This window comes from Hipposideros armiger, unplaced genomic scaffold (assembly GCF_001890085.2).
Source record: "Hipposideros armiger isolate ML-2016 unplaced genomic scaffold, ASM189008v1 scaffold_656, whole genome shotgun sequence".
NCBI lineage: Eukaryota > Metazoa > Chordata > Mammalia > Chiroptera > Hipposideridae > Hipposideros > Hipposideros armiger.
The window spans coordinates 517,386-530,725 of NW_017732006.1; the positions used below are offsets into that span (position 1 = coordinate 517,386).

The 13,340-nt window shown below is 37.1% G+C and overlaps 1 protein-coding gene across 2 annotated transcripts in view; it reads left to right on the forward strand.

Annotated features, from left to right (window-relative positions):
• Positions 1-13,340, forward strand: part of GNB4 (G protein subunit beta 4) — a 37,434-nt gene that overhangs the window by 8,352 nt on the left and 15,742 nt on the right. The window contains exons 1-2 of one of the 2 annotated variants that reach the window (XM_019626072.1): positions 1,592-1,696; positions 9,625-9,721. In XM_019626072.1, the coding sequence (XP_019481617.1) occupies positions 9,665-9,721 (57 nt within the window). In that variant the 5' untranslated portion in view covers positions 1,592-1,696; positions 9,625-9,664. Of the gene's footprint in view, positions 1-1,591; positions 1,697-9,624; positions 9,722-13,340 lie in introns of those variants that run through there. The other variant, XM_019626071.1, reaches the window with a different exon arrangement.

Below are 13,340 nucleotides of genomic sequence, written 5' to 3' on the forward strand. Positions count from 1 at the left end.
GTCCTCCATAACTAGACTGAAGAACAAAAGGACAGCAACTTGTCTGTTCCCCTTCCCCAATTCCCCAGTGCTGTTCCCATCAGCACTGGGCAATTCCCCAATAAAAATCTTTTTTAAAAAAAGTAGAAGGAATGATAGAAAAGTTACCCATTTGCAACTATCATGGCAATATTAACTCAAGCAAGTGCTACTAATAGAGAAAGTTTGCTGGGGAAAACGATATTAATACACTTTCCAATGAATGACCAAGGGGAAAAGAGTCACTTCGCAGTGCATAAATTAGTAGACATCACCTTAACCAAGTGATCGAAGTTAACATCACCAATAGTGGGATAAACGTGTCCCTCTTGATGTGATTGAACTAGGGACATCATTACTTTTCTGTGGTATTTCTGCAATGCATAACAAAATCTAATCTTGAGGAAACAATTGAGGGACTTTGAGGATAGTTCTACAAAGTAACTGGTCAGTACTTTTCCAATATGTTAATGTCCTGAAAGACAAAGAAAGGCAAAGGAATTATACCAGATTAGAGGGAAGGTCAAGAGACTTGACCATGAAATGCAATGCATAATCCTGGATTGGAAAATTCAATTGCTCAAGAACATTACTGGGACACTGATAAAATTTGAGTATGTACTGAATATTAATTAAATAATAGTCTTGAATCAGTGTTCAGTTTCCTGAATTTGATCATTGTACTGTGGTTATGTAAGAGAATGCCCTTGCTCTTAGAAAATATACAATAAAGTATTTAGGAATAAAGGGCCAAAATATCTTCAGTTTACTCTTAAATGGTTTAGCAATTATAATGATCATATATAGAGAGAGCAATAAAGCAATTGTGGCAACTGTTAATTGGCGATTCTAGTTGAAGGGTATAAGAGTGTTCACTATACTACTTTTTCCAACTTTAAGTTTGAAATTTAAAAAATATGAAAAGTTAAAAATAAAACTTTAAATGTGTCCAAAACAAAACAAAAAATATCTTTGGAAGATTTCACACACGCTGTCTACTCCTCAACTCGTCATCTCCCATCTTCTGAACCCTCCAGAGAGACTTTATCCTTTCTATACCATGAAGCCATTTTTCTCAAGGCCACCAGAGATGTCAGTCTTGTCAAATTAGATCCCCCAGCCACATTTGTGATAGATAGATATGTGATAGATAACTCCTTCCTTATTGAAGCATTCCCCCCCCCCCACCTTGGCTTCTGGGACACTGACTTATTTTCATCCTGCCTCCCTGGCTGTAGTTTTTTACTGTTCTGCATCTCAGCAAATGGTACCAACATCCACCAGTTGTTCATGCCAAAAATCCTTAATTCCTATTTCACTCATCCTATATCTTTCCCTCCATTGGCAAGTACTAGGGGCTCTAACTTAAAAATTATTCCAAATGTGGCTATTTCTTATGACCTCCACAGCCACTAGTCTTGTGTCAAATTATCATCTTTCCTGGCCTGAACTACTGCAGTAGCTAACTGGTCTTTCCACTTCCAGACTCTATCGCACAGCAGCCAGCATGAACTTTAACAGATGTAAATCAAATCAGATTATATCACTCAGACATCCAAACCCATGACTGGCATTTGAAATAGGAAGTTTTCACTATGGTCCGGAGCCTACATGATCACATGGCTGCTCACCTCCCTCCAGCGTCACCATCCTCTCTGCTGTTGATTCAGTATGCTAGGTTAGTTTCTGCCAGAATTTGTGGTATTTTTGTTAATGGTATCACTTAGCAATGGCTTGATTCAGTTTTTCCCCCCTTCAATTTTTATTAGTTCTCCACCTAGATACCTTTCCCCAGGAATTGTTTCAAATACAAAAATTGGGCTTTAACTTTTTGGTAATGTGAAATTAAAACTCAATAATGCAGCTTAAGCCGAATGAAGTTGTCTATCTGGCATGTGACATAGATTATACAATGTATTTAGCATACTTGACAAGGCTTATTATAGTGACCAGGTTTTATAAGGAAGTAATTTAAAACATTTTTTACTTCTGTACTTTACTAGATTTCTGTAAATTAAATTATGTATTGAAATGGAAAATGGTAGACAGCTAATTACTTAAGGAAATTGAAATTTGTCAGCAAGGGATCTTCATTATGTGCGTTCCTTTTTATTAAATGGGCCTCTAGGGAAGCCGTTGGGGAGGTGGGAATAAACTTTTTGAAAAATGCTATCTCCTCGTCATATGGTATAAAAAGCAAAAGCAGTTGGTATTTAAAAAATGTTTAACTTAGATATTAGTTTTCATGGTTATATGGTAACCTTTATGGGAATTAAAATTTATAAACAAGGGATTTCATTCTATATATTAATTACTAATGTGCCACTAGGGAAGCTTTTGGGGGGGGGGAAGACATTTAAAAACACACAAAGACTACTCTGTGCCTTAATATATAAAGTGGAGAAATGTTGGTGTGTCAATTTTCATCCATGGTTATGTGCTAACTAATCTTTCAGTGAGGGGACCTCTTTGTGAAGTTGTTAGAGGGGATAAGGAGCTGAGCATGAAGGGGGTGGTGAAGCATGAATGGTAATGTGTGTTCCCTGAAGGCCAGTGTATGTGATACTCAGTGTTGCAGGATGAAAACATCAGTAGGAAAATCAGAGCAGTAGAATAAAACTAAATGTGACTAAATATAATTCAAAATGAATGCACTGCTTTAGCCACTGGTAGAGATAATCCCCGTTTGATTGATGGATTTTGAGAACATACGTGGTGGGGATAGGGACTGGGAAGCAGACTGGAATCCCAAATAGCTAGTCTTGGTTATTAATTAGCTGTTGATCTGAACCCAAGACAGAAATTATATGGTATTTTGTTCAAGTGTGATCCTGAAGTGGTAGTGGTGGATATCTGTTCATCTCAGACCAAGATCACATAGGTACATTTGCTTTTTAATTAGTAAAAACTCCCAAGTTTTATCTTGTGTCTAGGCATTATGGTTTTATGTTAGAATGAAATCTGCCCTGGGAGGAAGACAGAGTGCTAATTATAATTGGTACCTTCTACTTACTATTGGTAACTTTAAGCTGTTTTGCTTTTATTAAAGCCGTGAACACATGGAATTGTAGCTACCTTGTCATGACTATGTTAATTGCACAGGTCACATTTTGTCTTATGAAGCCAAGTCAGCAAATAAACTAGATCGTAATGCCTGTTAGGCACTCATAAATATTTGTTAGATGAAATTCTGATATCCTCAGTTGTCATGTTTTCATCCTTTAGCAATGGGATTCATTCAAACATTTTAAAGATATGACTAAGTGTAATATGTAACCAAGTCTGATAAAGTTAAGGGATTATTTCTGGTAAAACAAAAGCAAATTAGGTGACTTGAAGGTGATCTAAGACTGTGACATAGTGATACAGGATGAACCTCACGTGGTCCTATCAAAAAATCCAAGAAGGCGACAGAGAATACTTGAGTGGAGTTATAGGAGAAAAGACAGGCTAACAAGGTTATGACTTGTAATTTACACAATCATAATTTGTTTTCCTAATGTTTGGTTCGCAGTCTTAGAAATCCTAAAACGAGGGGCATCTCAACTTAGGGAAGGTAGTTTTAGGACTAAGTAAAAGGAACGACCCCGCTGATTTACATAGCTGACAGTGAATTTATAGAACTTGCCACTTTAAGAGGTAGTACAGCTAAAAATGAAAGCATACTAAAAATGATTTCAGTGGATTCACAGACAGTGATTTCAAGTGTATTGCTTAAAGTTTAAGGGAAATCCCTAGTATACTGAGTTCAGCCACATTCTCTTGCAACATTTGGTTTTGGTGACATAGTTTAAATATGTGCTCTGTTGTAGCACTTATCCTCCTGTAATTATTATTACTTATCTTTTCTAATTGGGGTGGGTCTTTTCCTGTGCCTAGTGCAGGGTAGATGTTAAATACATGTTTGTTAAGTGGAAGAATGGGTCACATGATGATTTGGAGTAACAATAGGTCAAGATAGTGTCATTGCTATGTTCTTTAGGACTGTAGATAAAAATAGTAGAAATAATGCAGGAAGAAGAATCCTTTTGAAAGCTTTCCTAAAGTGCTGACTGGAAAAAAACTAGACCTATTCATGTAAAGCTTCCAGCATATATCTCTCTACATATGTATGTAGGAATTTAAAAAGGATACACTGAAAAATAGAAATATATCCATTCTATATTTAAAACATGCACTCTGCATCAGGTTTTCATGTAGCACCTGATATTATTGTAATTTTAGTTTGTTAGCTTTGCCTCAGTATCTTTTCCCTTTTCTTGATTTAAAGGAAAATTAAACATTTTTTTAATTTAAAAATTAAACTTACTGAAAGACCTTATGATTAAACGCTTAGCTTTTATAAATGGCAAATAGTCTAAAACATCACAGATATCACACACATTTCATTTATAATACACAATAATATGTGATAGCGTGGTATGGTATCAAATGGTTGCTGGACTTATGGTGATCTCTTCTTTAGCATAGGGAACATAAACAATAATATGGTAGTAACTATGTATAGTGTCAGGTGGGTACTGTTGAATAAGTATAATGTACACTTGAAACTAATATATTGTATGTTAACTCCATGAATTCCTATTCATTTTTAATTTTTATGCATGACACTTCACATCATGGGTCATAGAATTTACCATCTCAGTTTAGATTTCTGCAACAATGACATATCCTGGTCAATGACAAAACCCCTAATTATTATGCAAAGCGTTCACCCCAAATGGATTCGTTTATGATAACTGGATAAAGAACTTCCTCTGATTGAAGAGTTTCAGAATTGTTTCCTGTGTAAACCGGAGTTTAGGCCTGAAGTTCTCAAGCTCTAGGAGGCATCAGCAAAATCACTTGGAGTGTTGGTTAAACACGGATTGCTGTGCTCCACCCTCCGAGTTTCTTATTCTTCAGACCTGAGAAAGGGCCTAAAAATTTGCCTTTCCAAGTTCCTAAAGCTGGTGCTGGCTGCCACCCTCTGATTAGCTATTTGGTTAAAGGAATGGTTATCACTGTTTCTTCCCTTACACACCTGCAGAACATAACACTAATAATAGTGCCTCAATCTAGACATTGTAGGGGGGATGGGCAAGGTGCTATTGGGGTAGGTCAGGTATTGAAATCTTCAGGAGGTGGGTGTAGCTTGAGAAAGCCCTTCAAATGATTGGATGTTTTTCCTCCTGTCCTGTCTACCCCTTGGAGTCTTTCTCCCTTCCCCAAATCCCTCATTAGAAACCCTGGTCTGTATGAAGGTGTCCATATGGGATAGGGATGGTTTATGTCCTCTCCCAGCAAACAGCAGGGCACAGCCCCCAGAGTCAGGGAGGAAGCCTCAGTGCTTTCAGGAAGTTAAGGAGAGGAAGAAGCGGTTATGGTGCAGCATAACTGGAATGCTGAGATCATGAGGAGGATTCTCTCTGGTAACCATTTTATTTTCCTTTTTTGTTTAAACTACGGTTGTATTATATCAATAGCTATAGATACTGGCCTGAGTAGTGTTTATGGTTACAGCTTCTTCATATATTGCCCTTTCTGGGCCAGATTAGCTCTGACTTAAAGTTCCAAGGACATTTTGTAAATGTGTGTTATTTAATCCCCCACACAATCCCATGGGGTAGATATTAGTGTCTCTACTGTACCCATGAGAGGAGTGAGACTCAGAGAGGTTACACAATTCCTGGGATCACACAGTAAGTATAGTCATATTCCAACTCCGTAAGGTTGTGTGAACTTGGGTAAGGTCCATAACCTACCTAAAATATAGTTTCCTCATCTGTGGAATGAGGAAGGTATTAGCATCTGCCTTCTGAGGTTGACTTGAGGCTGTTAAATGAGTTACTATGAAGAATTTTGAACAGTGCATGGCACATAATAAGTGCTCAGTAAATGTCATCTCTTGCTTAGCTAACTCCTACTTGGTATCTTTTAAGTTCAGGGGTCATCGTGCCTCTGTACCAGGTAATCCTCTTTTTATGTATAACAGGTCAACAATCTCCTATTCATAGTTTAGAGATCTGGAAAGCTTTGAAAACTGCAGTTGTTTTCATAAATCATTTAATGGCAAAACCTTATGTGAGTTGAACTCATTTGATGCCACAACCTGACCTGTACTAACATGAAACTTGCTAATCTTTTTTTCCACCTGGTTGTGAATATACCTACATTTTGCTGTGGGAGTACTTCTTGATTATGGGGGGTGCTTCTCCAGGGTCCAGTTGGGGTGTTATGTGATATATGATGAGCACAATTTTTAAAAATCTGAATACGTACCTCCAAATTCTGAAATGCATCTGGCCCTAGGGCTTTAGGGTAGTGGATTAAGGACCTGTGTGAGTATGAACCTAAATGTTTTTCTTCTTAGACTATAAACTCCTAGAGAGCTGGGCCTATGTCTTACTCATATGTAGCCTCAATTCTTGGCACATAATAGGCAGTCAGTGAATGTTTGGTGAAGGAATGAACTATGCCAGAACATACCAGTTAGGTGAAGGGAAACAGACCTGAGAGCAGCGCTGTATTTATTTTCTGGACCACAGACAAAATAGACTGCTTTAGTTTACAAGAGGCTGAATTGTTTTACTTTTGGAGCACTTAAAAATGTTCAATGTAATGATAAATTTGGTAGGCAAATGAAAAAACAAAACCTAATGCTTACGCTACAGTTTCAGCATATCTAGCTTCTATGTTCTTCTCTTATCTATTTGCCCATGCAGCTGTAGCTTTTTTGCTAACTTCTTGAGAAAGAAAGCCACATGGGAATATCTGTATATATTGACTACTTGGGGTGGGTAGGCAAGGGTGTATTTAAATTCCTTGGTAAGAATGATCATAAAAGCTTTAATTGCCTTGTCTAATTCATTATGGGTTTAGCGTTTTTTTGTTTTTGTTTTTTTTAATTTTACAAAGTATAATAATTATAAATCAGGTTTGCAAAGAGAAAAGCAGAACTTTGGAGAATTTAATTATAAGAACAAACTTGAAATTAACTTTTTTGATTAATAGACTTAGTAAGCAAAAGTAGTTTTTGCTTAAATTTTTAAACTGCAATTTAAAATACTCTTTCCGTCTTAATATGATTTCATGATCAGTATGAAAATTATTAGTAACTAAGATACTTGTATTTCCTTGTTGCAAATAGGCTAAAATAGCTGTTCCCTAACAGCAATATCATTGTGCAGTCTACATAATGCCTTGCTTTAATAACAATTCTGTGGACATTTTTTAAAGTGGAGGGAGATGGCAGTTTGAATTATGCAACTATTTTTTTTCCATTTTATTTAATAAATTGGCTTGGATGCAATGGCTCATTGGTATTTTTTGATATTTGTAACAGGTACAGTTGAACTTTTAAAAGATAACTGATATGCTGCTTTCTACTCAACTTACAATGCTTTCACTGTATGATAGTTATTTAAAAGGTGTTAAATGAATAAAATATTCATGTTGAAAAAGAACTTAGTCAAGAAAAATCATGGTCAGAGATCCAAGATGGCAGAGTGGATAAGCACTATGCCTGCATCCTTCCATGAACACATTAAAATTACAACTAAATTATAGAACAATCAACTGGGAGAACCACCTGAAGTCTAGCCAAACAGAAGTTCTGTGACTAAATGTAAAGAAAAAGCCACATGGAGACTGGTAGGAGGGCAGAGACGTGGAACGGACCCCAAACCTCCCTCTTGAGAATCAGGGGATATCTCGGCCACAGAGGTTCCCTCGGGAGGAGTGAGGGACCCTAGTCCCCCCCCACACACACACACACACTAGGCTCCCCAGCCTGGAGTACTGGTACCAGGAAGAGGAGCTCCCACACCATACGGCTGGAGATTCTGACCATCTGGGTGGGACAGAAGGCTGTGGGAAACCCACACATCCTCTTAAACAGTCCACGCACAGACTAACTCGCTCACAGGCACTCTCACCTTGGGCTCCAGCGAAGGGATGGTGACTTGGGGTCCTTGGAGACAAACAGGGACACAGACTAAAGTGTGTGGCTTCTGGGGTTGGACTGGAGGACAGTCAGCATTTTCCCTGTGTGAGGTCCTTATCCTCTGCAGCCGGCAGGCAGATGCCATCTTTCCTGTGTTGTGCCCGCCCCTACCACAGCCAAGTCTGAATCTGATTGGCCTGGTGAGCTCCACTTCTGCATCCTGCTGACTCACTGGGACCCTGCCCTAACCAACTCCCCCAACGCTGGAGGCACTTGATTTGCAAGCAGCCAACCTGGCCCTCATTGCACTTTTTCTGGGTCTTGTGCTTAGAGAAGCAGAGAAAGTTACTCTGTGGAAACAGGAAAAACAAAGATATGAGAAAAAAAAGGACAGCTAGAGAAAGAATACTACTGGTTTTCATCCTCTCACCTATTCCTGAGGTAGTAATATTCATGCCTTTTGGTTCTGTGATTCATCCTAAATCCTTAGAAGAAATTTTTCTTTATTTCTTAACCTATTTCAGGTTAATTTATTTACTAGAGAATGAAGTGTCACAGGTGCTAGGGATTTAGCAAAGGTTAAAGTGAACAAAGTCCCTGCCTTAAGGAGCTTGCATTCTACCTGGAGGAAACAGATGACAAATAAGCAAATACACATTAGATGGTTGGGTCTTTTAGTGACTTTATATAGGGGCCTAGGTGGCTGCATATGTGCTATCAGTGACGGTCCCTCTGATGAAGTAACATTTGAGCAGAAGTAAGGGAGCAAGTGATGAAAACATCAGGTGTAAGAGTGTTTCAGCAAGAGGGAAGAGAAAGTGTAAAGACACTGAGGCTGGAGGCTACGTAGTGTGTTCAAGGAACATCAAGAAAGCTTTTGGTTGGTGGGGGCAGAGTGAGTGAGAGAGAGGTTGATAGATGAGAAGGTCAGGGTGTGTGTGTAAGCGGTGGTGTGGGACCCTGTAGGTTAAAAGAAAGGCTTTCCTCGGAGTAGAGTGGAAAGCTGTTATAGGATTGAAAGCAGAAGAGTGCCGTGTGTTTTCAAAGTATCACTAATTGCTATATATAGAATAGACTGGTCAAAAACAGGAGAAAGGAGATCAGGTGAGAGAGATGGTGGCTTGGACCAAGGTAGTCAAAGTGGACACATTCAGTTAGTCAAATCCTGGATTTTTTTTTTTTAAGGACTAACTGACATGTTGTCCTGATGGTAGAGATGTGGGGGATGAAAAGAAACAAGTTAAGGATGACTCTCAGGTTTTGGGCTTAAATAATTGAAAGGATGGAATTACTATTTACCAAGATGAGGAAGACCTGAGGGGTTGAGTTTTGAAGTATTAAGTTTGAGGTGCCTGTCAGACATCCCAGTGAGGATGTCTATTGGTGCCCTCTGAACTATTGTATTTCTCACTGGATTCCATTCTAGTACTAATTCTGTATAATTTAGTCTTGAACACTACAACTCAAGATTTCTGTTCCATCCTCTGATCACATTCCACAATAAATTCCTTTAGTAAATAATCTAGATCTATATTTACTAAATAACTTTAAGTTCCAGGAATAATTGACTATTTCGCTTGAGTTTTAGAAAGACCAAAAAGAAGTTATATATCAATATTTTAAAAGTGGATTAATATGTAAATGTTAATGGAGAACTGAATCAATCTCTCTCTTTTTTATAGTTGCTTTGTGTAGTTAATTTTGGAGTAAACACTATCAAAAATGAGTGAACTGGAACAGTTGAGGCAAGAAGCTGAACAACTGCGGAATCAGATCCAGGTAAGAGCAAACTTTTTCGTTTGAAATTTTAACACTTTTATTCAGTACCAGCAATTAATAACATTTGTTCATTAGGTCATTAGTCTACATATGTTAAGTAATTTATAAGGCCAGAAATGGTCTTTTTTTTTCCATTATTATGCCTCTAAAGAACTCTCCAAAAATCACTAGTAACAAATGAACTCAAAACAATAAAGAGCATAAGAAACAAAACACAAGCTCCATCTTTAACAAAATTAAAAGACACTCAGAACTTCATAATAGGATGGGGAAGACCTGTCAGATATAGAGATGTGTCAGGGTGTGGGAAGGCTCTGAGAGAGGTTTCTCATACAGAGTAGGTAGCACTCCTGAAGGAACAACTGCAATAATCCTTTCTTTGGAACAATGGAAACGGATGCTTCCCTGGACTGAGGAGTATCAAGGAAGGCAGAGGAAAAAAAGAAATAATATAGACATGCTATCTTTTAGGAAGCCTCTTATTGACAGGGTGGAGGAAAGAAACTGAATAATGTGTGGCCTGGCACTGCCTACTTGTTTTCTCAGGGAAAAGTAAGGCCTAAAACAACTTACAAATACCAGGGTGCCAAAAAAATGTATACAAGTGGACACTTTGGTCAACGTTGCTCAAGCAGTAGTTCGCCATAATCAGAAGTGTCTGGACCCTGATGGTAACCACTTTGAGCACCTCTTGTAATTGCAGAAGTCAAATGTGACTTGTATTCATCTTTTATTATCAGTATATATTATTACAATTTTAATACAGTTTTCCTTTCTTAAAATGTGTATACATTTTTTTGGCACCATCTGTGTAAATGAAGACCTTTGGCACAAAGCAGGGAGAATCCCTGATAACTTGGAACACTGCTGTTGCCCTCGCCAATATGATCCTTTTGCAATAGATATTTCAGAAGGACTCTAAAATAATTTAAAAAGTGGGGAATAAGAAAAAAGGAATAAGCATAGGCTCTATACAAAGGTATTACAAGAAAAGAGAGGGAAAGGAGCAGGAAAAACAAGGTATGGACGAAGAACACTCACCTGAAAAATGTTGATTTTGAGTAAATTGAAGTCCTAACCATTTTTATTGCCAGGAATTCAAAGAAGTTAATGATTTAGATGTGAATAAGAACTCTGAGTTGATACCTTAAGTGTCAGAACAAAGCTGTCAAAACAAAGTTGGAATTTATTTAACCTGGGATGAGAAGGCTTCGTGGGTTAATCTCTGAATTAAATGCTGCTGCCACCACCAGAAAGGATTCTCCACCATCTCTACTTTGGGTGACTTGCTCCAGATGCTGAGCAGGACCTTTTTATTGGCCAAGCACATGGGCACATGCCCATCTCATTTTTAAAAAAATCTGTGCTCTGTATTTATGAGCTTGTTCTTTTTTTGATTCCACAAATAAGTGAGATACGTGGTATTTGTCTTTCTCTGACTTATTTCACTTAGCATAATGCCCTCAAGGTCCATCCATGTTGTTGTAAATGGCATGATTTCATTCCTTTTTATGGCTGAATATTCCATTGTATACACAGAGAGTGCCCAAAAAATCCTTATCTTAAAATAAAATCCCTATTTTAAGAAAGGAAAAAAACTATTAAAATTGTAATACAATGAATGATGCATTTGATTAATGCCATCTTTTGAGTGAATGTCATTACACATTGCTACCATAATTCAATTCAACTTCAAAAAGCAATACATAGATAACATCGCTTAAAATGTGTACATTTTTTTGGCACCCCCGATATGTACCACATTTTCTTTATCCATTCATCCATTGATGGACAGTTGTGTTGTCTCCATATTTGGCTATTGTAAATACTGCTGCAATAAATGTGAGGTGTTTATAGCTTTTCAATTTAGTATTTTCATTTCCTTCAGATAAATGCCAATGGATAATAGAATTTATAACAGTAAATTCTTCTCAATGTAAAGAGGATCTTTGCATAATGTACATTTGCAAGTAATTGCTGCGAAGATATTTGTAGAACTCTTATATTCCAACATGATGTTTTAATTTTTACTACAGATTTGCACTATTCAATAATTTTCACTTGTGGTTTGTTAATTGCATTGTTAATGTCAAAGTAAGCTCTATGAGGATAAGGATTTTAGGTTTGTCCACTGCTATATCCCTGGTACCTAGAATAGTACCTGACACATAGTGTTCAACAGATTTTTTTTTTGAGTGACTGAATTAAGAAAGGTGACCTAAATGATAGTTCATTTTCATAAAGCTTAAAATCAGAGAATCCTTTTTTTAGACTTTAGTCTTCAACTTCTTCATTTTTGGAACATAGCTCAGGCCATCACTGTCATTTCTAGAAATTCTTTTCATTGTAGGAAAGTAGGCTAAATCATTCCTTGCTAAATGAGGTTTTTCAACCCATAATTTGACTAGATTGAGAGACTCAAATCGTATGTTTGTGTAACTACTTATGAACACCCTTACATAGAAATATCCTAAGTGTTTATAAATAGGTTGAAAGGGCAGCCAAAGGCTTGTGCATTCCATCTAGTCTTTGCTGCACGTGGAGGCAGGCATTTTTCCTTCGGCCGACTGGAACAAGTTGTTTATTTGGGACTTATATTCACAAGATACTGTGTGCTTCCTCTCTGCGCAGGAGCATGCTAAGCACAATAGGGAAAAATAAAGTTGAAAAGGATACCGCCCTAACCTTTGAGAGGGAAAAAAATTTGTTTCAAATCTAGTAGGGAGAATTAACATCTGTGATTCTGATGTATATGAATCCTCTAATTTATTATTAACTGATAAATTTGGTTTTAAACAATTTGTTCCTTATTAAATATGTTCTTTCCTTGCCTTTACTTGTTTTGTTACATTGATTTCTGTTTCATGATCTTTTTCCTTTTGATAATTGCCTGTAGTTGTGTAGAAACTTAAGGTCTCTTTGAAAAGCTACAGCTCAGGCATAAACATCAGCTTACATGTTATTAATGCTATTAATATAAATCTTATTAATATAAAATATAGATGTGACTCAGTATAAACTATTGCTATTACACAAAAAATTGTTTTCCTGAGATGCCATGTCTTTTTCTCATATTAGATCCACACAATTTTATTTCTAATAGCATCTGTATCCAGTGTACTTGGAAAGCATTGTAAAGAAGTGTTATGTATTTAAAAAAACATTTCTGAAGTGACCTGGGTTAACTATAAATATCCTTCCTATCACCTCAACTTCCAGATGCCAGAACAAGCAGAACAGAACCCAGAACTCTTGCTTTTTCTGAAGCTTAGTAACAAATATAACTGAATACTGCGGCCTTGTTAAATCAACCTCGTTCATTTTTACTCAGGGGATGCAATTAAAAATCTTTTATTCATAGACCCAAGGTATATTTGCACAATGGAGTACAATTGAGAGTCCATAAGTAAATCAATTGGCTGTAGATATATGGGTTTTCAACAAGGGTACTAAGGCAATTCAATAGGGAAAGAATAATCTTTTCAGCAAATGGTGCTGGGACAACTAGATACCCACATGCAAAAGAATGAGTTTTGACTCCTTCCTCACATCATTTATAAAAATGAACTCAAAATGGTACCTCATTATAACAGCTAAAAGTGTAAAATTCTTAGAAGTA